The following is a 26,114-nucleotide window of genomic DNA, read 5'->3' on the forward strand; positions in this document are numbered from 1 at the left end:
TCGCTTCCGATGCACAACGCCCGTGTTGAAAGAAAACGCAGGAGATTTATCACGTTTTTCCTGAAACTCGAAAGCACCAAAATTCCTCAAAGTCTGGGAGGTGCCAGCGTGTCAGTCTCCAGCGAGCACAAGCGCCCCCTGGTGGTCTGTAGGTGTCAGGGCTGGAACAAGTACAGTACTTGCACTGAAATGCAAAAACAGTAAAATATAGGTTAACTTAGTTGTAATGTTTTGTTTAAGTAAAAGGACAATTCTTTCTTGCACACATAACTTTAGGGTAGGTAAGTAGGGTTTCAAAGTGTATATAATACTTCCCGTCTCAGACCATAGTCACCACAAAGTGCCTCACATAAATAAGATAACACCAGAAAACAGAGAGACAATGAAAATATATGAATACAAAGGCCCAGTTTGAATTTGCTGGTTTTCAGTCGTTTTTCTAAAGGCTTCAAAATAAGTAGGTCTGATGGGTCACATAAATATCATGTAGTGAAAAGGACAATAATTCCAGCTGAACTAAAGTAAAAGTTAAAAAAAAGCATACAATTAAAATACCCAAGAAAAGTAATTCTTCGTTATAAGGATAAAGCATCTACCACTGAGGCCCAGAACTTCTCAGCAGTCAAGGTATTTATGTTTTCTCTAAATTTATTCTGGATTTGTCACATAGTGTAAAATAATCTGGCCACAATTGCAGAAGGACAAATAGAGTTTCATTGTCTTATGTTATGTGTTATTTATTTTATAATGAGATGCATTCAGGCAAAGAAAACAAGAACAAATATCAACAAACACAACACAATGCAGCCAAATAAAACAATAATAATGAATACTGTGACAAAATAACTGTATGTCCATTTTCTGGTGCTCCCCAGTGTCTTCCGTGAAGTCACCCAAATGACATCGATATCATTTGTCACACCAAATAGAAGCTTTGTGCTGCAACGATTCTTGGGCATTTCAGTTTGATAATTTCTCTGCACTGAGTGAATAGACTATCCCACCACGGGTCAATCGTGGGTCCCCAAAGAGCAGTTGCTCCTCACAGGCCTCTCCACCTTCACGGTGCTGGGGTCACATTCCAGCATCTCTCTGATCCAATCATCGTCCAGTGCTCCCTCTATGAACTCCTCCAGACTGATGTTGGCTACAGACATAACAAGGAGAGAGACAAAGAGCACAGGACAGACTCTATTAAAATCACCGGCTTCTGTTTCTTCCCAAATCTATGTCTGCAAGTGTTTGAATCATTGAGTGGGACTTTAATATGCTCTAATGCTTTAATTTTGTTGTTTAAATTAAAGCAATTTAAATTAGTTATGTGCCCACTTCCTCTCTTGAACTAATGTTAAAGGTTTGCAATACCTCACTTGAAGGTTGTTGGAAATAATAATTCTTTAAGATTAGCATCACTTCCATACATTTTTAAACACTAATTTCTGTTTGTATTTATATAACTTATTAACTTAAATTGAACAAACTTTATTAATTTGTGTGTTACCAATTGAAGTCATATCTAAATGCTGGTATAAGCGATTACATTTTTTATTTTCCTTGCATTCCCAGAGAATACTTCATGGATCTTGTTGAAAGTAATCAGGAATATTAAGGGGACCCATATTTATCAGTGTGTAAATAAAAATCTGGATCTAGTGAATTTAAATGTGCTTTCATAACCGGAATGCTGGGCATTGCAGGAGGTGCTCCCTGAGTGCCCTTCTCCTTCTACATAGATCTTAAGTCCTTTACAAAAACATAACCTGAGGACATGGGGTCGGTCTACTGAAAGGGAAAAGGCACAGAATGCTCGACAGAGTATGAGTGTGACATCCATTGTTTCAAGCTGAAATAACACTGCCCCACGATTTCAAGCAGAAAGAGGAAACTATTTCCTCACCGTTATTGTCTTTATCTAATCTCACAAATATCCTGTTGGTACATTCTTCAGCTGTGAGTGGGTTGGGCTTGGCCATAGCAGCAGCTACGCTCATCTTATTAACTGCCTGTGAACAGAGAGAACAACACAGAGGATGAGCTTCAAACATGTGACCTGAATTTGTATGTGTGACACAGAAAACTGCACACACATGCACACACACAAACACACACCTGCATGATCTCCAGCATTTCCTCCTTTGTTATGGCTCCGTCTCGGTCTTTGTCATAAAGCTTGAATGACCAGCCCAGTTTGTCCACAGCTGAACCGTCAATCAGCAAACTGATGGCCATGACGTACTCCCTGAAGTCAACCACCCCGTCCTACAGGACACAACAGCTTTGTTTATGGCATTAAAAAAAGAACAAGTCAATATATATTTAGATGCCGCACTAAGACATTGTTATTTGTTACAGGGCCAATAACAATAAAAACAATAACAATTACTGAAATACAATTTTAATCAATGGTTGAATAACATTTCAATAAATATTGATGTATTTCCTATGTATAGTGAAGGCACAGTGAGGAGGTTTTTACATAATTGATCTCAGATTTGAACAATCATTTGCTTTTTATCATTTTCATAAAGAAGTGTTTCCAACCACAACATTTATTCAGGATTTCAAATCTGTCTTCAAATCTAGAAGAAGAAATGATTCCAATTAAATAAAATAAAAATATGCCGATATGTCCTTCAGAGTAGTTTTTCTCACCCCATTATTGTCCAGCGTGCGGAATACCTGCTCTGCATACTCAGCTGACTCACTGCCCACTGTCCCATTGCAGAAATGCCTCTGAAACTCATGAAGAGTGATCTGCCCGCTGGGACATTCATGCATAAACTTCCTGTGACAAAAAAAGAGGAAGACCTTTATTTAGCTGTAAACCCTGGAGGGTCAGTTTGAATGAAGAGTCACATTTGCAGCAGGAGAAACCGGAGGGAAAAATGAAGAGTTTAGAGAATTGAGGTCAACCTGTTCCCGTCCTGTGTGTGTGCAGATTACCTGAGTTTGAAAGCTTGTTTACACCTTAGGACTCGACTGCTAAGATAAGTAGACTGAATCATTTTGAACCAATTTACCACAGGGTGACAAGGGCGAGCCATTCAGCAGCGCGTAGTCATGGAAAAATAATGTGGGGATGAACATGCTCCGGTTTATACGACTGCTCACGTTCAAAGAAATACAGAATAAGGAAAAAGGTAAAAGATATTTGTAGATAAGAGACATTTTGTAGATTTATCAGGGAAACATCAAATTATATAAAGGACACATAAGGGGACACCTCTTAGGTGCAGTTTAACTCAAGGTGTTCCTCTCACTCGCCCCCGTACATCTCCTACCTAAATACACACGGCACTGAACCTCTGTAGATCAACTCTAAAAAAACAAATAAGAAATCTTACCTGAACCACTCGTACAGCTCAGTAACATAGGCCTCTCCTCTCCTGCAGGGCAGGTTTGCAGTTTGGCCCATTCTGTTCAGGAGAAGCTACAGCTCTGCATCCACCACTGCCTTTATATACACTACAAATCCCAGGCTTATGCCACGCTTTCTTAATTTGCGCCAACCACCTCATCACATATCACTTAAATCTCTCCTCAGAGGGAGGAACGGTGACGGAGGGAGAGAGGGTGCAACAGAAGGCAAATGTAATTAGTTAAAATGGAGGAGGCTGCTTCTTAATCCGCTTCACACTAAGGACGGAAAAATGCAGAATGAAAAGCTCAAATGTTCTTCTGGTGGTTGAAAATATTCCCAAAGTTCCTGTTGAGGGTTTAGTCAACTTATATTTATTAACATGACATCCTGAGAAGACAGCCCAGGCATAAGTAGCAGCAATAATGTACAGATAAAGTGAGTGCTTCCTCTGGGGCCCACGAATCAAACAAGAGTGAACTTATAAAAATGGCAGGAAGTGATACAATGGAGGCAGCAGCCCCAGACTGCCTGATACAAGCCCAAAGGTTGTTAAGTTCCTTAACAAGTCTAACAGTGCAAAAAAAAATACTTACAAAAAACAAAACAATAAATGATAGAGTAACAGCATGCAACTAGAAACAAAGCAGGGCGTGAAAATCAAAACGGGAGGTTCCCTAGCTCATATACAAAGTCTATAGTGTTTTATTTCAAATGGAGACAGAAGGAACATTTGTGTGACCCTCTTTGCAAAGTTCATCACTGAGGGTCAAATGCTGAAGTGAGAGCCTTCTGGGTTATTGTAGTGCAATGATTGAAGAACGAGACAAACAAAAAATAAGAAAAATTTACATTTTGCTTAAAAAACAAACAGCATGTGTCTATGGCACAGCTCCGTAGCTCCGGGTGTTTGGTTAGTGTTGTTGAGTGTTGAAGCCAACGTGTACAGCTCCCCTTTACTCTGTGAATGAGCTCACACTTCATTCCTGATGTGCACAGTACGCTATGTAGCATCGAGTGAATCCAATCAGCCCTCCTTTAAGTCCACGAAGGGGCCACGTGGGAGGCAATCCCCAGAAGCAACAGGTCCATTGGTTGACAGAGCAGAAATGTCCAAAGGCATGTTGGACACAGGCGGGAGACTCCTTGTGAGCTCAGCTGCTCCGTCCACCGGGTCCTCGTACTTTCAAGCATTTAGAGGTAGAAGTCAGTTTTCTCCATGATTCACAACCAACATTTCTATCCTCATAGCTCAGGTTCTTATTGGACAAATCCTCAGCAGATGAGTATACATTGTGGCCCCGAGTTACCGACGAGAACAAGGTCATGGCATTCAAGCAACACAGTTCCATGTAATCTATCTTTGTGGACAGAAATAACGGCTATTATCGGACTGACTGGTTCAGGTACGAATAACAAAGAGTTAAGATGCAGATTTACAGCTTAAAAGGAAATAAGATCACAGGTTCTGACTCGATAAGGGTAACTGACACAACAGTCTTGTTTTTCTAAGTCCCCGAATAAACAATGTCCCAAAGAGCTCATTGAACGACTTTCAGTAGTTTTTCTTCTTAATTTCTTTATTATAATGTGTAGACTTTGTTTATTTTCACAACTTGGTGTTTATCCTCAAAATAACTTTTTTGGCATCGGCAAGGCATAAACAACCAATATTTTCAAATTCCACCGACAATAATTTGAGTCAATTCTAATTTTTCCATCTCACTTCCACATGATCGCTAACATATAGCTCGTAACACGATGGCTATGAGTGTTGAAAAAAGACGTGCAATTGTAAGCAGGGGCCAAACAGAGCTCTGGATTAGCTAAATGGAAACAGGAACCATACGCGACTTCTTCACGTTCTCACCAAAAGTCATCAGTATGTCTAACGTCTTCTGAAGTTGAGTCATGCATGATACGAGAGTGACAATAACAAGGAAAGATAAAGAGACGTATCCTGAAATTTTGAATTTATGGAATGAACGGTCTGCATAGCATAATCCCTTGAATGAATGCAGGGTCACGACGGGCACATGAAACATAAACACGTCTTCTGAAAGACCGTCAGTGCATTAAAGTACATGAGGAAAAAAACAAAAACCCACCTAAAGCTATGGCTTAGCTGCCAGATTACAAAGCAGACAATCAGTGTGAGAGGAGAGGAACAGATGAACAGGTACAGACTGGGGACTCCGACCCCACATACCAACGCACAGCATGCGGGAGAGAATGTGAGGCGTAAACTGAAGGACAAAACACTGCTACACTTACACTGAACTGTCGTTTTCTGATTGCATGGGGCGGCTCTGCTTCCATCGCTTCCTGAGTTATGACTTCCACCATGAGACTGAACCTGAAACGGGTCTGCTGTTCAGCCACTGCTACCAGACCTCCATTCCAGCACCTCTAAAGTGCTGTTCCACTTTGCATGAAGCAATACTGTTGTGCTCCTATTGAACCCATAGGAGAACATGACTGGTTATTAGTTGCTAATCTCCTACAAACGCATGAAGGTGATGGCTTCTGTCAAACGAAATTAACTGCTTAGAGCTAAAAGCAAAACGTATCCAGGGCAGCTTGAAAGTGAACGCACTAAAATTTTAAATATTCTTCCAATGCAAACTATCCCTTTAAGACAGATATGGCCTGAAGACATGGTGTTTGCAATCATACCAAATGAACATATATACAGTAAAGTTCAAGTCAGTGTACAAAAGAGGTTATTGGAGCCTTTCCGAGGAAAATGTTCAGATACTGACAAGAGGAAATCTCTGAGCAGCACATCATTAGGGTGACTGTCAAAGTTAGAGGTTTATGGAAGTGTGGTCTTCCGTGGTACAATGCCTACCTACGGTTTGGATCCTGAGGGTGGGGGGGGGGTCACAGAGATGGGCCACGTTGTCACGGTGTCTTCCTTGCATTTTAATTAAACATACAGTACCAACTCAAATTACAACCTTTTTAAAAAACATGAAGTTGATTCAGTGCATTATTTTGCTTTGTCAATCCCAACCTTTTATCACGTTTGTGGAGAGAAATTCAAGCAGGAATCCGGAGCTGTCATGATGTGCGTCTTGTCACCGTTATTCGTGATCGGTGGTTCTTAACCCTCCTGAGGTCTCCTCAGTTCGACAGACAGGAGACATGAGGAGAGCATTAAGGAAACAGCGCCTCAGGGCAGGCGGAGCCCTGTAAGGCCTCGGGGCGAATCCTCCGCCCGAAAAAGGGGAAATAAGAATATCCCTCATTGACGTCGATCCTGCTCATGCCACATGGAGACTACACAGCTTATGTGGAAAAAGGTAGCTAATAAATAAAGGTTTTTAAAAACCGAATGTGGCATCATGAAGTAAGCAGTTCTTGTCATCAAAAAAACTGATGGTCCAAGTGTTTGTCAGTGTGCCTCAGATTCACACTGTGAGAGCAGATTCTATAAAGACCAGCGTATGTCTTCAAAGTCAACAGCATCGCCCAAGTTTGTGTCCGACTCCAGGAGGCTCATGATCACGGCCATGGCGGCTTCGTCATTGCTAAGGCTACTAAGGCCTGGTCCAACTACACTTTCCAAATCCATCTGAGAATTCTCCCCTGAGGAGAGATGAAGAGGCAGAGGAACAAAAGGAGATAAGATGAGATAATCAAACATAATCATAAACCCAGTCTAGAAATAAGCTATAAAACAGAATCAGAAATCAAACCCATGAGTGTCTCTCCTCCAGAGAAGGCAGCTCCCTGGGGCTCATCCTCGGAGCTGGACTTTCCTGCTAACTCCATATCGGCTGCCTCTCCATTTGGCACCTAGAGACCGAAAGAGGAGAAAATTACAGTCCCAGCAGCAACATGGGAGGAGTTTGGTCCTGAAGGAAAAACAGGACGGAATCAAATCTGTGCTGGTTAAACGATGGCTTTCAACCAATCAAGTAACTGTGATCACTTCACATTGCGGTCGAGTTTACCTCTGAAAATTCTTTCTGCAGAGATTACAAGTGAAGCATCACATTGAGATTGGAGTCAAATCGAAAATGTCTTCATAAAAAATATAAGATATCTCAAAGGTCATAATGACATATCAGTGTAAATCAGTGAAGAGATATCCACATTTTGTACAATTTTACAAATGGGAAAATATTTGCATTGTGGAGTTCACCTCATGAATGACTGAGACAGATGTATCAATACAAATATGCATGTATAGAAACTTACATGGTTGCTGGTTTGATTGTGAGTTGGTGGGGACTTGTCCTGTTGTAAACTGAAGGGGCTGACGTTTCCACTGGAAGGGGATGAGTTCATCCTAAAGAGGCACGGACATTAAATTAAAAGCTACAACAACCGTGGCAGTAAAAACAGTGAAACCAACTTCTGCTGTTTCGAGAACCCACCTGTTGAAATCCAGCAGCTCGTTGGCAATCTGTGTCCCTATGCTTCCTGCATAAATCATACCCCCAGGGGTGGCGGAGATGCCTGGGATAATGGGAAGGGACTTCTTGCCATCTTCCAACAGAAACAAGATGTTAGGCAGGAGGGAACAGAAATGGTGCAGCAAAGACATTGGATTACAGCTCCTTATTTTTCTTTTTCCATAATCCATTTCAACTGACCGTCAGAAGTCTTGCTCGACTGTTCAGACTTGTTTCCCGACCGACTGGCTTGACTGTGATGGTGCGATGTCATTGGATGAGAAACCAGATAAAGCAGCAATGAATACGATTCTTTGTCAGGTACGGAGCTATTCAGGTAAGAAAGAATCCGATGGAAGCATATACTCACGATATGACTGTATTAGTTGACACTATGTATTCTACTTCTTTGGTCCAGGGATTTACAAAACTAAACCACTGACTTTGCAGAGTGACAAAAGAGCCACATTTCGTTTTAAACTTGTAACAGTTTGTGTCGATTTTCTCTTTACTCCGCAGCACTATGGTGGAAAAACAGACAAATTAAAAAGTCTTAACAGAGGAAACAGCATCAGTATCACCTGCTTAGAGCAGAGAACAGAGGACATCAAATACAGGGAAGTTTGGCCACAGAGAGTCCTACTTAAATGAACTTTGTTTCAGCGAGGACAGAAACTTAACAGGTGATGTACCTCAACACTGCTGCTGAACTGTAAATAAACATCTGATCTGAATTGGTCCAAATAACTAAAAAAGTGTCGCTGTCATCTTAGCAGAGACTGAAATCAACAGAAACAAAGACGAACACTATGAGGGGACTGAAGAATGTATTTTACCTTTTCGATGTCTATCAGCTAAATGTGGTAAGTCATCTTGGTGGAAGAACTCGTAGCATGATGTCCCAAGCAGTTCTTGGGGAAGATACCCAAGAAAGGTCGTAGCTCTGCAGAAAAAAAGCTAAGTTATCCCGGTATCATGAGTTGTATACACGTAATATGTTATTTAGAATACGGTGTGGGCTCTCTTTGTTTCCCCTTTGACACCCACAGTCTATTATGTTAATAAGCATCAAAGAAATTTGAAATGTCACTGAAATATATATGTGAAATGTGCACTGTAATCAAAGCTATGCACCAAACACCCCCTTGTTGAATTGACTCTACCTTTGATCGACAAAGGTGAATTTGCCATCCATGGCGTAGCGGGTGATGAACTCTGTGGGTTTTACTCTCACTTCTCCGTTAACCTGGGGAGATGAGTGAGAGTGGATGCGTCCCACTGCCACCAGGCAGCTGAAGTGGGAGCTTTCCTGCTTGTCCGCCTCGCCCTCCCCCTCTGCTCCCAGCTGACTGGTGGGCCAGCTGCGCATGTAGCCTGTACAGTGGACTGTGCAGTACTTCTGCGACTCTGGAGAAGTATTAAGACACAAATCACATACATCAAACAAGACCAACACACAAAGACAAGCTATAAGTACATTTATTCCTTAACACTGAAACTATGTAACTGTGAAAACTATACAGGCTGTTGTCCATTTTACAAATGATAAAACCCCGACTGTAGAGAAGGATTTCCTTGCCTTTCTTTTTGGAGGAGCTGGCCTGGAATTCCTTCTCCTCCACTTTGATAGAAACCTTGTTGTACTTCATGCGACAGAAGAAGGAGCGCCTTGCGCCGGAACACAACCGTGCGCCGCCGACTGGGAGGTAGGCCTGGACCTGCAGACCGGCTGGGGATAGGATAGAAGTGTTAATGTGCTCCCTCTCACACACTCACTTATCATAGGTCACTTATGGGGACTTATAATTGAGTTATTAATTCTCTTGAGACTAACTTTAACCACAACTACTACTTACCAAATCCTAACAGGAATCACTGACCCAGGAATCAGCTTTTTCCGCATTTGGGGACACAGTTGTTGACAAGTTTTATTTTACTAACTGTTTTTTGGCCTGGAATTGGTCCCCAAAGGTAGCCTATGACAAACCTTCAAACTTCTAGCTTTGTGAAGACCCTCAGATGAATCACAGTATTCCATAACCCCTTAACCTGACCTTAAGCTACATTACTAAATACCAGAGGTGGGACCAAGTCATTTTTTTGCAAGTCCCAAGTAAGTCTCAAGTCTTTGCCCTCAAGTCCCGAGTCAAGTCCCAAGTCAAGACAGGCAAGTCCCGAGTCAAGTCCAAAGTCAAGACTGACAAGTCTCAAGTCAAGTCCAAGTCCTGCAGTTTGAGTTTCGAGTCTTTTCGAGTCCTTTTGATCACTGAGTAATAATATATTTACACAGATCATGTATGCTTTTAAAATCTGTATTTATTTATTTATTAAAACAAGTGCAATTGAAATTACAGAAAAAAATTGTGCCAACATTGCACTTCCCTATTGCACTATTAACCAGTCATTTTTAACATTTAACTCATATTTTGCAAGAATATTCTTCATTTTAAACCACTCCTACAGAATGAACACATTTGAACAAACAAGTGCAACTGTAATTATTTGTACAAAAATGCTAACATTGTATTTTGCATTTTAACTAGTTCCACAGCAGTTTCTGTCCTGTCCTGTGTTTATCTCATCTCATTTATCTCACCTCATATTGTCTGTGTGTGTGTGTACATGTGAGAAACATAACAAATACATGAACATGAACATTTCTGTCTTGTCCTGTGTTTATCTCATCTCATTTATCTTACCTCATATTGTCTGTGTGTGTGTGTACATGTGAGAAACATAACAAATACTTGAACATAACAATGAACAGGGTTGTGCTTTTTATATGTCAGGGCCCTATGCTGAATTGCATTTGCAAAAGACCAAATTGGCCAAAAGTCTGTCAGTCATTTGTGCACGATGTGGACGTAGTATGATTCCACCAAGTGCCGCTGCGAGCCATTTTGGTGCCCTAAGCATAACTCCTCTATGATTACATTAAATTATCATCAATAAGTACAAACAAGAATAGTCAATCTTCTTTAACTTTTTTTGAGCAATTTAATATATCTCTTGTTCTGCCTTTTTTGTGATATACATGGCTAAAAGGTACCTAATATTTCTATACTGAAATAATATCGGCATTATAATTGTAAGCTAATTTATTTAATGACGTTATTGTTGAGGGTTGATTTGTATTTCCGGTTTTAAGTGGGTTGTTGGTAGTGACTCTTATTTTGAAACAGGGTTTTAAAGGAAGTGGGTGCTGTGATGAGTGAAGTTGTAAAATGAACGGAGAATAAACGGGTGTGCTGTCCCGAACGCATGACCTGCTCTCGTGTCCTTTGTCGGCTGAAGCCGGACTTATGATACAACCAAACGCTCGGCTACATAATTATAATAACTATGATGATTTTTCGCACAGCGCGTAGTGCACGTTTTGGGAGCGGCGGCGCTGCACACACAGACGCACACAAACACGATGACAGATACAGAGCGCTCCTTAATAACATACTTTTTAATCTTTGTGTTTTGGGGAAAGGAGCAAGTCTTATCAAGTCAAACGGCTCAAGTCCAAGTGAAGTCACGAGTCATTGATGTTGAAGTCCAAGTCGAGTTGCAAGTCTCTTTACATTTTGTCAAGTCGAGTCTAAAGTCATCAAATTCATGACTCGAGTCTGACTCGAGTCCAAGTCATGTGACTCGAGTCCACACCTCTGCTAAATACCTATCCTAAACCCCCACTCCAAACGAGAGCCAAATCTTACCATAAAAACAAGTCACAACCTTTAAACGGCCCTTTGAAGGTGTGTCCGAAAAGCATAATATCATCACAACTTATGGTCTAATAGTTAAACTGGTCCTCACAAAGTACACATACAGATACAACTGCTTTACTTTTAGCATCTATTAGCCGTTCACGAGGGTATAACTCAGTAGCTGACAGCTGCTCCTTCACTTTCCCCATGTCCTTAGGGTGTATGTAATCAAATAGGCTCTGTCCAATCAGCTCCGCCTAGAAGAGGAGAAGAAAAAAACAGCTTGTCAAACAGAAGAGAGTTACCATGGTCATACCAGTCTGCATCTAGAGCAAGTCCTGCTGACAAATAGCCAATTTCACAAAGTACACTGACTGAACTGTTGACCCCGGAGCACACCAGATACTGCATAGAGCGAGCGTGTTGAATTTAGCAATTTGGCAAATGTTTACATAAAGCTAACATATCTATCAGGATTACAAATGTACAATCAGGAGCATAGTGAGCTATACACATTGGATACATGGATTACAAGGAATGGTTTCAATTCAAGTGTTTACAATACTGCCAAGACAACACAACGCATCTGGTATGTCCGGGGTCTTCTCTGCAGATACAGTAACAAATGTAAAAGTGTTACCCGACTATAATTTAATATCTTCGTGACGGACTCTGAGACAAAAACTATTTTTCCACGATCACATCCCACTACAAACAGGAATCCATCTGCCGCCTGCACAACAAAGAAACACGGGGGAGAATAGGAGGAGCTGATGAGATGACATGATCAAAACAAAGAGGCTACACTGAGTAAATATTACATTTATCTATTTACATTAGATTTATTTTATAGAGTTATTTAAGTAATAAGAAGCATTTAAATTAATCAATAAGAAAAGTGATTACAACTTAAATTAAATGTTATAAGTTATAATAATAAACATTATAAATACTATCAGCAGTTAAACAAAACATTTCCTTTTTTGTTTTTAAATGCTTTTTTTTGTATGTTTTGTACATTTCTAATTAATGTAACTCACAGTAAAGCCGGGGCCTTGCCAACTGCATAGGTTTGTAGCCAATACATGGGTTAAGTTGGTAACCTATGCAGCTGGAACTGGCCAAAATATGGGCAGAGTAATTATTTTAACATTAAATCATAATTCTCACTTGTACCTTAAGAACAAGGTGCTTGAGCTCCTCATTAGGAAGGAATGATGGCTTATAGTTCGCTTCAGAAAAGGAACCTGCTGAACCTGAAAATACAGACACAGTCACGACAAATTTCCCTAATCAGCATGTCGTGTGATTGTGCATGTGTTTGGGATCAATCCTAACCCTAACATAAAACTCAGTAAATGTACTGTTGAGTGCATGAACATGATCACAGGAGTAAACACCATTAACAACAACAGTCATGTCGTCAGGTCATCAGTTGTCTCTGTACCTTTGAGAGATTTGAGGTGCTGCACAGCCATTCTAAGCACAGTGAGTTTGTCCAGTTTGCGAGACATCGGGTTACAAGTCGGGATCATGGCTGAGAGTTTGTCGATGAGGGTGTTCATTTTGTCCCGTCTCCTCTTCTCAATTTGGCTGTGTGGCTCCCTGCAGCCATACGAAACAAGAAAACCATTCATAGGACTCAGATATAAGAGTTTCCTGTTATGACTCTACAATCCATCTGGGAAATGTATCATACTCTATATTTGGAACTTAACAGTGGATGTTTTAAGCCTGAAAATAATATCATAAAAACATAGACATTTTTAGAAATGAAGTGTTGCCCAAAAAAACTACCTGAGACATTTCATTTTGACGTGTTGGTCATCTCCATCCGACCTGTTGAGAAAAAAAAACCCATTTGAATTGTTTACATGCTGAGCAGCATCATGCAAATGAGTACTATCACAATAACAACAGGAGAGATTTTAACTAGCACAACAGGACTGCAATTTATGATTATTTTATTTATGGATTAATCTCATAATCAATTTATCTGTAAATTGACAACCGAAAGATTGGAGAAAGAAAGAAAACCAGCATGTCTTCCATTTGAGAAGCTGGAATCAATAATCTTTTGATATTATCCACCAATTTGTCTTGAAAAAAACATTATAGTGTTGTTGAACTTTTCCTTGACGAATATTTTTCTTGGCCCACTAATCAATTAGTATCTCATTGTTCCAGCTCAACACAAAGTACCCGTTTTCGTCGTCTTCCATATCTGCATCAGGAATGGAAGCAGATTTTGAATCCCTGAGAAAGAGAGAAAAAACAAATTCTATTATAAACAGCATCAATTTAAGTGATTGGATTGATGAGATATTCTTGAAGTTCTAAACAGACTAAAACAAGTCACACTCAGACTCACTGGATGTCTATGCTGCCCTTGCGCTTCCGGGGCATCTCCATGCTCAAGGGCATGCCGGCACCTGAGGAAGCAGACATCAGGCTGGACAGAGACATAGCACAGCTTTGGTTTTCCTCGACCAACAGGTCCTCTGAAACGCACAAAACACAATGAACTGCATCTGGTCACAAAGGACTGAATGTGTGTCTGAATGCATGTTCTCACTCTGCTGCATTTCATTCTGTCAGATTTTTGTGGTAATATTAAGGTTTCCACTAAAACAACCACTGTAAAACTGCATGAGCTCACAGACTGAGTCATGTTACTCCTTAAAAATAGCCGCATATGAGTCTAAATTGTTCAGTTCACTATGAGAAGCAAGAAATGAGAAGCTGGAACATGACAAATTGTTGTTGCTTTCAGCCTTTTGTTTGATAAGTGACTGGATCACAAACAATTGTCAAATTATTATAGATGCACAGGATTGGGTTCTTCGATTATTCTTTGACGCACTTGTATTTATCCAGTGAGGACCTTTAATATTCCAAAAAGAGGTCGTCTTAAAGATAAGAAGAGCTGGCTTATGGCTAAAAAGGTTGAATGCTGAGATCTGCAGAGCATGAAGTAAATTCTTGGTGTGGTAAGTTAATCTTTAACTGAGCCTCCCTCTTTCCCTACACACACCCTTGGAGCAAATCCGCATAACCTTAACACAGCCAATAATCAGCCTACTTATTAACTCATAACTTGTTGTTCTGGTGTAACTGCTGTGAATTGACATGGGAGCTTTGGCCTCTGTAAACGCTTCAGCCACCCGTTTCACTGACGCCAGCGTGGGGCTGGGCCGATGCCATCGTCCATTGTCAATGGCTGTCTATAAATTAACAGGAAGATGTATTTGTTACGAGCCGTGTCCTGATCTTGCATTTTTTGCCCTGATTCATATCTTTAAATATTTGTTACAAAGTGCTAAGCTTAGCTAGGACTAAATAATTATTAATACGCATGTCTATCTGATACATTGACAGACCACAGCTGCAACTTATTTTTATGAGCTTTTATTCCAAAGCATGTAATAAATCTCTTTAACACCACAGCTCATCGTCTATACCAAAAAGACGTGTAGCTACCATGACTTTGATTTATTCCCGTTTCTCAGCAGAAGGTGAGATATGTATGTGAGAGACACCAAATGTTGCTCATATCCATGAAACCTATTTTTAACTCCGCTCCACCGACCTTGTGACCCAAATAGATCAGTAACAACCTGGTTTTTAATCCCACTCCCACTGTACAAATCTGATGGATTACAGGGTTAGAGCGAAGGCACCTAGATTACTGGACATCACGCCAAACACACGTCCCTCGGCCAACTCCCACAATCCCTCAGTCAAGCTCACGCGTTCATTAACTTGTCCATTCACTCAATCCTTCAATGAGTATCTGCTGCTACTGCTGCACTCAAACACCCCCCACGCTCTGAAGCTCTTCCTCACATTGTCGCAGAGTAAAACGATCAGAAAAAATGATTGGTGTTTCTTAGTTGTTTTTGAAATGATTTCGCAACCACAGCCACAAAAATAGTTTAACTGCAGGAGTGTTTGTATCCTTGGATCTAATTATAAACTCATGTGCAAAACAGAAATAATCACAGATGTGCATGACTACATTAAGGTTTGTCGAATTAAGTCATGAGCTTCCCTACTTCACATCAATTAGGTTAATCTTACCCACAAACAAGATCTGAGCACAAAGGCTGCAGTCTACCACTAGTGCCAAATTACCGGAATGATTTGATAATTCCCTACTCACAATGAAAGCGTTAATGTTTCATAAACGCAAAGGTAATTGCGCAATATTGTAATTCTGATTAATAAGTAGGTGGCAAGAAAGAAATCATGCCCTACAGCGGTGCAATCTGAATGTGGAAAAAGAGATCACTGGATTATCATGCTCATTAAAACATATCGTTGTAAACTTGTCACAGGAATCTAGACAAGAAAGTCTCAGTGAAAGGACCACTGGTTATCTTGACTGGATATATTTTTAAAATGTGCCCTAAAAATAGCTCTACATAGATTCTCTGATTTGTGGTGAACATTTTAATACAGATAAAAAAAAAGTAGAATCAAACTAGAAAGGAATGTCATCTAAAGATTAACCCATTTTCCAACAGTTTTATTGATCAGTAGAAAATGTAGAAACCATTTTATTAAGCAGTATCAAACAATAAGTTCAAACATTTTTTCCAGCTTTCTTTGTTTACATGATAAAAAGCTGGATAACTTGGTGTTTTAAAACTGATGGCTGATGGAAAAAAAAGTGCAATATGACAAAATAATCCTGGACATTTTCAGACACTTAATAAACCGAATTATTGAATCAATTAATCAAAAATTCAGAAAAAATAAAAAAAACAGGTTATTATTTTCATAAGCAATTACTCTTAAGTGACTGGAACTAGTGATAGTTCTATATTTTGGCTTCAAATATGACCTCAAACTATGAATGTTTATCAATTATTCTCATAATCTTGTATCTCTACAGTAAAACTAGGTAAATCACCATGTCAAAGTTTGTTTTTCTTGCCAGCAAACAAATGTAATCTGTAATATAATGAACCAGTTTGATGAAAAGCTTGAGACTGGTCAGTAAAACCAGTCTCAGGGCTGAATAAAGTTAGTTGTGCAGTTCAATTCTTGCAGGTCAGAAGTTTAATAGAGCCTGGACGATACATTGATGGCCACTGTATAACTTGTAACAGTACTATAATCAAGCCTTTACATTTTTCAGGAAGTACACAGAGACAAATATCTTATCAAGTATACTCAGCCATCTCCATCCTCTTTATACTACAAAGTTGAAACAGAAAAGTGAAGAAAACTACATTCGTAGTGGGCTATTTACAAAACAGTGTTATTCAACTCATGTATAATCAGTTCAATCACAGTCAGTTGTTGAACTTCAGTAATACTACTCCTCTGTTGATTCCATAAAGATAAAATTACTACTGGTGTGTTGTACGCATGTCCAAGGGGGGAACATTTGTTAAACACACAACTCATCCATATCAGGAATTCATCAGGACCAAGTGGGGAGTCTGTGAGGAAGTCCTGACTGATAACAACAATCCTGATGTTTGACCTACATTCAATGAAAGCATTGTGCAACACCACAGAGATGCATTGTGTAAACACCACCAGAAGTACAACATGTCTTCAAATTCTAGAACAACAACACACCATCTCATTATGATTAAAGATTTTATTGGCAGGGCTTGACATTTTCCTGGAAAGGTGGTTTCCTGGAAAGCAGTGAACACTCCCTGGTGACTGCGGAATTTATATCTTTCTAAATCTTCCGACTGAATGAGACACGTTCTCATATACATGTTCAAACAGAATAATAAAAAAAGGTGCGTAAACAACAGAGGGATTCCAGAGGAGCAAGGTTAAATAACAAGAGTCTGTTTAGTGAAGGGAAGTCGGTTTGAATGTGGATTTATTACAGTTTAAAGTGAATTGATGTTGAGTCAATATATACTAGTAAGAAATATAGAAATAAACAGTCAAGTACAGTACAGTAAACGTAGAGTAAAGCCTGATCCGTCCTGGCTAACATCCGATCCTCGGTTCAGCGGGTTCATCCTCTCGGGCGAAGCAGCGAGCGGCCGCGGATCAGCTCGGGCCTGAGCGCGAGCTAACGTCCCCGCTTGGTTTTCACAACGTGACACCGCTTCTTCCAGAAACCACGGAGCACCACCAGCTGTCACAAAACCAGCCCGGGTGAACCACCATCACGGCGGGTTTCACTGCCTGCGCCTCGGCCGTGTCGAGACAGTTTCCCCCCGGCGAACAGGCCAAGCTACGGTGGCTAAGCTAACATTCGGTTCGGTCGCTCGGGTCAACGTTAGCACAAGCGACGCCGCAACACACACACGTTCATTTCGCATTTTATGCCAGTGCCACCCGTGACAACCCGGGATAACGATGTGTGCGGACGTAACGCAGGTTTCAGGCGAGAAAGGGAGCCGGGTCGGGTTACATAGACGACGGGGAAGGCGAGTTTGTTCTACTGATCTACTGACCTAGTTTTGGAAAAGCGCAAAGTTACGGTCAACCGGTGCAGAACACCCGGGTGAACACACCGCTGCCCCCCGCGGCTTGACAGTAAACACACTCATACTACACACATAGTACAACACGGTGTCACCGTTCAAAGTGGTAAAATAACAACTCGCGGTGTGTTAGAGTTACCTGCCGGTTCTCCGCCTCCCGCTCTGTCACCGACACCAGCCGATGCATTCCCGGCCGACATGGCTGGAGCCGGTGCGCTGGGGCCCGGGACTCCAATGCATGGATGAGGCGGTGGACTCGCTCCGGTACGCGGCTGTGCTGCCGGGGCAGGTCGTGTGAAGAGCCGAAGGCAGCTTGATGCCTGCGCCTTGTTGTCAGTCGTCCTCCACTGAGAGAAGCTGAGCGGTGGCGGCAGCAGCGGTGGAACTGGGACAGTGTGGAGGTGGTGCAGGAGGGGTACGCGGAAGGCAGAGCGCAGTCTCCTCCTGTCGGTTCACCGGAGTCACCGCAGCTGCTGTGCTTCCCTTCACGTCCGCTGGAAAACCAGTATCCCTTCTTCCTCTTTCATTAGTCTAGATCTCTAGAAGCTATTTCTCCACCGTTTCTTTGTAAATGTCCTGCATGGTAATGTTAAGGACCTGTTGGATGTTTTCGAATAATGTGAAAAGCATAATCATGAAGTTAACTTTGCCAAATTCCTTTATTTCTTAACATACCTCCTCTGTATCAGTTGTGTATGTAAATGTTAATTTACAAAACAGGGTTCCTAGAAAGGTGGTTTCCTGGAAAGCCTAAAGTGAACACTCCCTCGTGGCTGCGGAATTAAAAGCTCTTTGGGCTTCAGATTGAATGAGACCTGTTCTCATATTGTTCAAACAGAATAATACAAAAGGTGCGTTAACAAAACAGGGATTCTTGAGGAGAAAGGTTAAATAACAAGAGTCTGTTTAATGAAGGGAAGTCGGTTTGAAGGTGGATTTATGACAGTTTAAAGTCAGTTGATGTTGAGTCAGTAGATAATAGTAATACATATATAAATAAAACATTACAGTAAACGTAGAGTAAAGCCTGATGTTACATTATTGTCATTCTTACTCTGTATTCTCCCACATATCATTGTATTCACGTCTTGCTTGTTCAGTCCCAGTTAGAAAACTACACTATTTCCCCACTATTTCTATGTAAATGTCCTGCATGGTTATGTTAAGGAACCGTTGGATGTTTTCTAATAATCCGAAAAGCATAATCATGCAGTTAACTTTGCCAAATTCCTTTATTTCTTAAAATACCTCCTCTGTATCAGTTTTATTGTAAATGTTATTGACAAAAAAGTGTTATTCAAATCATGTATAATCAGTTCAAGCACAGTCAGTTGTTGAACTTCAGTAATAAAACTCCTCTGTTGATACCATAAAGATAAAAATACTACTGGTGTGTTGTACGCATGTCTAAGATTTGTTAAACACACAACTCACTCATATCAGGAATTCATTAGGACCAAGTGGGGAGTCTTTGAGGAAGTCCTGACTGAAAACAACAATCCTGTTGGACCTACATTCAATGAAAGCATCACGCAAAACCATAGAGATGCATTTTGTAAACACCACCAGAAGCACAACATGTCTCATGATGTCCATCGCATTATGATTAATACTTTTATTGGAAGGGGTTGACATGTTCCTAGAAAGATGGTTTCCTGGAAAGCCTAAAGTGAACACTCCCTCGAGGCTGTGGAATTAAAAGCTCTTTCTAAGGCTTACGACTGAATGAGACACGTTCTCATATACATGTTCAAAAATAATAATAAAAACATGTGTAAACAGCAGAGGGATTCAGGATTCAAGAGTTTGTTATCAAATGCACAGAGATAACATTAAGCAGTCGCTGGCCATGAAATGCTTGAGTCACAGGCTCTCTTCTACCAATGCTAAATAATTACAACAGAAAAAAAATTAAATTTGAATAAAGTAGTATAAAATAGAACATAAAAAAATAAAGAAATAAATTATATATATTTAAATCTTTTTATGGCTGGGGTGAAAGGGGTCTCTAATAATCTGGTTGCTCTTTTTCCTGCACCGCTGGGTGTAGAGGTGCTCCATGGATGGAAGCGCCGTCCTGGTGATGTGCTGGACAGACTTCACCACCCTCTGTAAAGCCTTTACGGTCCAGGGTGGTACAACTGCCGTAAAAGGCGGTGATGCAGCCAGTCAAGATGCTATGGTGCACCTGTAGAAGTAGCAGAGAATCCTGTCATCCACGTGGAGCTTCCGCAGCTTGCGGAGGAAGAAGATCCGCTGCCTGGCCGTCTTCCTGATGGAGTCTGTGTGATGGGTCCAGGTCAGGTCATCACTGATGTTGACCCCGGGGAACCTGAAGCTGCTGACTCGCTCCACCGTGGTCCCGTTGATGGCAAGGGGAGCGTGTTCCTCTCCTTGTCTCTTCCTGTAGTCCACATTCAGCTCCTTCATTTTGCTGACGTTGAGATGAAGGTTTTTGTCCTGTCAACAAGATGTCAGGGCTCTGACCGCCTCTCTGTAAGCCTTCTCATCGTTGCCAGTGATCAGGCCTATTATACTATACCGAACAATCAGCTAACTGATTTTGATTAGGTCGAAACAAATGTTGCACCAGTTGTGTCCCTAACATTTCAAAAGAGAGATTCGTTGTCCATAAAAGAAAATCTTTATTATCCTTCAAGGGCAATTTGATGTACAACTAGCAACCAATGCACGACAAAAATAACCAATATCAGAAAGCACAGCAAGTAGAGGAGGAGAAGACAGATCAATATAGAGGCAAGAATCACCCCGAATTTAAAATCTTGCCTAGGGCACCAACATTGCCAGGGCCGGGCCTGCTACCACTGCTACTGACGTCATTTGTCAATATTTGGGGGCGTGGCTTGTTGGAAAGCCTGCGGACAGCCTGTGATGTCAGCCTGTGATGTCAGCCTGTGATGTCAGCTGTCCTGGATGCCTGTGTTCTCTTTAGTGAGGGCGTTCTCCCTTTACTGTGTGCTCTTTAGTGCATGTTCTCTTTTGTGTGTGTTCTTCCTCTAGTTGAGGTAGTGAATGTTTGAAGTAGTCCAGGCAAACAGAGAGAGCACTTACCATACCCAGGAATCAACCTGATTTTTAAAAGCTAAGCCAATACCAGAAGTATTGAAAAACAATATCAGAAACAAGAATATGGATATCAACAGCATTTTACCCATTGTGACATCCTATTTCAAAGGCATGACTTCAAACCAATGGAATCTTTCGAAAGCAGGCAAACCTGATGTGGCCACAATAACCACACTGGGAGAGAAACTGCTGGAAATTGTCTTTTTGGTGACACAATCCATCCTAAAGAGTCATGTGAGCACCGCTGGGCCTGTGTCTCTGAATGGTGTGATTTGCTCTTTGGGCAACACACTTCCTCAGATTTTTGCTCAGGCTCTTGATGTTCCAGATGAGGTCAAGCTGGCCAGCTCAGACAAGTTGACAAGGTTGATTGCTAAAGAGATTGCAGAGTGTGTCAACTCTGTCCTTTCCATGAGCGTGGACAGTGTGAAGGAAACTATTCCTCGTATAACACCTCCAAAAAGACTACAATGTCTGATTCAACAGGCCGGCAAAATGATCCAAGGACTCATGAGGAATCTGAAAAACCAACAACTGGTCAATAAAGAAGACAGTCAGGCATCATCCTCATCCCGGAAGACAATCTCAGAAGACAGAGAAAGTCTTCTGTCTGCAACATCCAAAACTGTCCAAGAGATCATTAAGGATGAGGTCTCTCACTTCACCAAATCTTCTTCTGATGGATTTTTTTACTTTGATTATGAGCAGTTGGAATCTGGCTCCACTCTGGAGATTAAGAATGTAGCAGATGACGTTGCTGAGGTGATTGTGGATGAAATCATGTCGCAAAACCAAGTTGATCTAGAATCAGCCCAAAGCACACCCTCTCTGAAGAAAATGTGTGGAAGGATTAAGAAATGCGCTGCAAAGCAGTTTGCCCAAGCGTCCATTTGTCTTATTGTGGAGAGACTGAATATCAAGTACTTTGACAGCCCTGACAACCCAGCTTTTGACAAGGTTTTAAGTAGGCAGTCAATGCAGTCTGTCATTAGTGATATTGACGCTCTGCTTCCAACAGTAGTTGGTGAGATACAGCAGGGGCAGAATGTGTCTCAATGGATTGATGATATTTACAGTGGTGAAATCCTGGAGTTAACCAATGAGCTGAAAAATATCCTCATCAATCACATTGATAGGATGAGACCTCAGACCACCTCAGGACCAAAGCGCACAAGCTTAATGGTTTTACCGCCACGTGCTCTCCTATCAGCTGACATCCTTGCCATGGCGTGGTGTTTCCTTGGAGTAATGAGGTGGTGGCTTCACACACAGGCAGAACCTCTTACTTCCTGGGTGATAACAAAAAGTTTAGAAAAATCTGTGTCATGGGACCCGATCGGATTGGCCAGTCTGGTTTTTTCAGATAGTAAAGGGTCTGTCTTAACAAGCGAGGTGACCACTTCTGCAGATAGTCAAGGGTCTGGCCCTGAAAGCGAGGTGAAAACTTCTGAATCCGAGGAAGAACACAGCGAAGAGCAAGAGGACGGAAGGAAATCCCTCATCAGGATAATTGTTATGAAGCTGGTTCGGAGCATCTTTGATAAAGCAAAGGTGTTAGTAGAGCTCAGATCACCAAACACCATCATCGAGCGTCTGATCGAAAAAATATGGATCGAAATCAAGGATGAAGATTTGGAGATCACCCCAAGAACCATGAAACACATTGACAAAGTAATTTTCAAAAAAATCTGCAAAAAGTTTCACGGTGTTGGAAGTGTGCTTTTGGAATTAGAAATGAAAGACCCACTACTTGAAGAATATATTGTATCTTCCTTCAAAGATCAGCTTATGTCGCCAAGTTCCTGTGGATTTTTCTCCTTTTTTTGCTTCTCCAAATACTTTTCATTAAAAACTATTTTCTCTTAACAACAATGTAGTTTCTCTTGTGTTTGGGCTTTTTAGACAGATTGCTCCCCTCTGGGCCTCTGTGTAAGTCTCCTGTTGTTCGGGTTTCCTCCTACTTTGCCCCCCACTTAGTTAACACAATACAGAATCTCCCAACTGAGAGTGTGTTTATGTGCGTGTGTGAGAGTGAGTGAGGGAAACAGGGGGGAAAAAAATAAGAGAGAGTGTATTGAGGGAATGGGGGAGAAGGAGGGTTGTTTATGAACAGCGAGGCGTAGCTTGATGTGAGTTGTAAACTGACAGGTGACTTGTTGGTCTAACCTTGCAACTTGAATCCAAACAACTGAAGCAAGCACATGAGTGCACACACACACACACAAACACACACACACACAGATAAGTGTGACACGAGCGGCCGTGGGAGCACAATGTTTATCAGACCCCAAAGATTTGCACAGTAATAATTGACTTTCTCCCGTGTGTGTGTGTGTGTGTGTGTGTGTGTGTGTGTGTGTGTGTATATATGTGTGTGTGTTTGTCTGTTTTGTTGAAGGCACTGGTGAACTCTTGTGTGAACCTATCTCTCTTTCCACCTCCGTACCTCCTTCCCTCTTTCTCGATCACCCCTCCATCTCACAAACTGACACCTCCTTCATTTCATTGACACCCTCTTCTCTCACATTCTCATTAATATGACTGTGAGAGGATACTTCACGAAGTACAAAGGGATTTATTTTATATTAACAACAACTTGGATTGACAAGAGCTCTTTTGATTTGCCACCTATCATTTCCATGGCGATTCACCGTTAACTTGACATCTATCCACTGCCCTGGCTGCAGCAGGATGGTTTCTGTTTACACCGTGTGACTCACTCTGCTGCTGGCAGCTGGAAAATGGCAGGAAAAATAAATCTAGAAAAGACACAAAAGTATAACTTAATCACATTATGAGAAAGTAGCTGAGGCTACACAGCATCAGTGGTCACGTCTCCATAGTAACGCTGCTCTTGTCGGAATGTCAGGGACATCTAGAAAAATAAAATAAAAGGAACAACGCATGTTGCAATTGTTGTGGACATTAAAAAAAAATGTATGTATTTTTACTAATGATCAACTTTTATTTAAATTTTTACTTAAATTTAATTTTTTTCATATTAAATATTTTTATTATACATATCTTTTTTTTAATTTTGAACTTTATGTTGAGTTATTGTGAGTTATTCTTATTTCCCTTGTGTTAAAAGACCTGATGGGTGTAGAATACTTACAATAAAACAATTATAATTACACGTCACATTACATTCCTTAGGCCACATCGCCCACACGGTACATCTAGGATTCATTAAACACTTTAGCACTAACTGTCAAGGTAAAAGTACTTTTAAACCTGCTTGAATTAAACATATATTTATACAGTCACAATATATATGCTTATACATATACTTTAGAGCCCATTAATTAATTTGAAATTCTATATAATTATTATACTGATATGTAATTCTACATAGAATTATATAGAATTTCAACATAATTATTATATTGATATAAAATTTATATATATAGAATTATATAGAATTTCCAATTAATTAATGGGCTGAATTGTATCACACTGGACTAGAAATGATTAAAATGATTCTATCTCAGGTTAGATAATAGCCTTTTTATTTCAATTGAATAAACAACATTATTAGATTGTTGTTGTTGTCTTTGTTGTAATTTACCACCCGTATGTTGAATGGCTATATTTTTAGTTGTTGGTGCACATAGAGAGACCAACAACTATAAGATTATTTTATAAGTCCCGCAGTAAAGACTGCACTGGACAGATGTCAGCCTAGTTTAGCGTTTATTATGGACTCATGAGTCACCTCCTCATTCTAAACACTAGATGGCAGACATGACTTATTCAGAAACAAGATTCCAAGCGGCTTCTCAATCTCCTGATATACATTCAGGTAATTATCACAGATAATAAAGTCACAAAGTTACTTTCAAACAGCTGCTGAATGCACCATTTTTGTCAGAGCTGTTATGCTAATTATCAATCATATGAAAGTATTAAAGTTGAGAGTTATATCTGCAAAAAGGATGTACATCTAATTGTCATGTTCCACAAAACTGTCTCTGGAAAGAAGAAGGCCTGTGATATTTCTCGACCTGTCCACGTGGCATACCACCTCGTGCCCACACACACACACACACAAACACACCCCCCTGAGACCCTCAAAGGATAAGCAGTGTAAAAGAAGGGTTGATGGAGTATTGGCACAACTCTCACTAAGCAGTAAGTTTTCAACAGCCAACAACATGCAGTCCACTTGTTTAAGTTTTCAAATCTCAACCTCTATATCTTTTAATGCTATAGGCTCTTCAAAGAATGATCTTAACGCTGGAAAAAATGCATTTCAAATAAACTCCCATCACTGTCAAATGGTTAGAGATAAGATGTTGAAGTCCATGAATATTATATCTGTCCCTCCTCTGTGATGCAGACATTGTGAAACAGCAACATGGAGGAGCTGGCAGAGAGTGTGAGCGTGAACCTGGAACTTGATGGCTCTGTCTTGGGTTTCACCTGCTCGCATATTACACCACAGCCGCCCAGCTACTCCTGTCTCTCCTCCATGCGACTTGTCAAGCTTGTGCATATTTAATTGTTTGTCCACTGGGCTGCTATCAGATGAACCTAAGTAGGTGAAGGGGTGGTGCTGCATGGGGAGGTGATGATGAGGATGATGATGACGATAAAGATGATGATGTGTTGGGTGAGGGGCTGGGTTTTGGAAAACCAGCTCCACCTGCCCCTCCTCACCAGTGATGGATGAGTTATGAGATGGAGAGGAGATCTGAGCGGAGCCTTCAGTTCAGCTGCAGACAACGGGGTCTCATAATGCCCAGACATTAAAAAGTGGAAGCTACGCTTTTATTTATTGTTTGCCTTATGTATCAGTCTTGGATGGATCTTTTGGAGATTAATGTTCCCGAGGCTCTGACCGAACGGCACTTTGGAAGGAGGAGTACTTCAACACCATCTCTGAATCAGCTCTGAAAAGCAGACCAAGTCTGTGCTACCTCCGAGGGACCCTTGGCACCACTCTGAGGTGGAGCCAGCCACCGGTGCCACAAACTCAGTGAAGATGGAGAAAGGCTTCTAGCAGATTTCATTTTTTATTTTTCTCATACAAAGTGTGCCAGTGAGGTATCAAGACGCTGTTTTGAGACAAAGGTGGAGAGAGAAGTGAGAAGATCCAGGGAAA

The 26,114-nt window shown here is 40.9% G+C and overlaps 2 protein-coding genes across 2 annotated transcripts; both read right to left on the minus strand.

The window, feature by feature from the left end:
• Positions 1 to 721: 721 nt before the first annotated feature.
• On the minus strand, positions 722 to 3,612 carry si:ch211-245j22.3 (uncharacterized protein LOC563798 homolog). The gene is made up of 5 exons (XM_062389608.1): positions 3,345 to 3,612; positions 2,653 to 2,785; positions 2,110 to 2,259; positions 1,898 to 2,003; positions 722 to 1,147 (listed from the first exon to the last, which is right to left on the minus strand). The coding sequence occupies exons 1-5, from the start codon at positions 3,413 to 3,415 to the stop codon at positions 1,011 to 1,013; spliced, it is 597 nt and encodes a 198-aa protein (XP_062245592.1). The 5' UTR covers positions 3,416 to 3,612; the 3' UTR covers positions 722 to 1,010.
• A 97-nt stretch (positions 3,613 to 3,709) lies between these two features.
• bmal2 (basic helix-loop-helix ARNT like 2) lies at positions 3,710 to 18,332 on the minus strand. Its single transcript, XM_062389578.1, has 17 exons — positions 18,063 to 18,332; positions 13,828 to 13,957; positions 13,659 to 13,712; positions 13,254 to 13,295; positions 12,904 to 13,061; positions 12,633 to 12,712; positions 12,097 to 12,189; positions 11,596 to 11,713; positions 9,341 to 9,490; positions 8,925 to 9,168; positions 8,598 to 8,704; positions 8,132 to 8,282; positions 7,963 to 8,015; positions 7,744 to 7,855; positions 7,565 to 7,655; positions 7,060 to 7,159; positions 3,710 to 6,949 (listed from the first exon to the last, which is right to left on the minus strand). The coding sequence occupies exons 1-17, from the start codon at positions 18,121 to 18,123 to the stop codon at positions 6,792 to 6,794; spliced, it is 1,902 nt and encodes a 633-aa protein (XP_062245562.1). The 5' UTR covers positions 18,124 to 18,332; the 3' UTR covers positions 3,710 to 6,791.
• Positions 18,333 to 26,114: the final 7,782 nt, after the last annotated feature.

Source organism: Platichthys flesus, chromosome 6 (assembly GCF_949316205.1).
Source record: "Platichthys flesus chromosome 6, fPlaFle2.1, whole genome shotgun sequence".
Classification (NCBI taxonomy): domain Eukaryota; kingdom Metazoa; phylum Chordata; class Actinopteri; order Pleuronectiformes; family Pleuronectidae; genus Platichthys; species Platichthys flesus.

Coding starts and splice junctions, on each gene's coding strand:
- bmal2 (XM_062389578.1), bottom strand. CDS start 18,123: ATGTCGGCCGGGAATGCATCGGCTGGTGTCGGTGACAGAGCGGGAGGC. Junction 12,713..12,903: donor GCACCTCAAATCTCTCAAAG/GTACAGAGACAA, acceptor CTGTATTTTCAG/GTTCAGCAGGTTCCTTTTCT. Junction 8,016..8,131: donor TCAACTAATACAGTCATATC/GTGAGTATATGC, acceptor GCACCATCACAG/TCAAGCCAGTCGGTCGGGAA.
- si:ch211-245j22.3 (XM_062389608.1), bottom strand. CDS start 3,415: ATGGGCCAAACTGCAAACCTGCCCTGCAGGAGAGGAGAGGCCTATGTT. Junction 2,786..3,344: donor GAGCTGTACGAGTGGTTCAG/GTAAGATTTCTT, acceptor TTTTTGTCACAG/GAAGTTTATGCATGAATGTC. Junction 2,260..2,652: donor GCACGCTGGACAATAATGGG/GTGAGAAAAACT, acceptor TGTGTCCTGTAG/GACGGGGTGGTTGACTTCAG.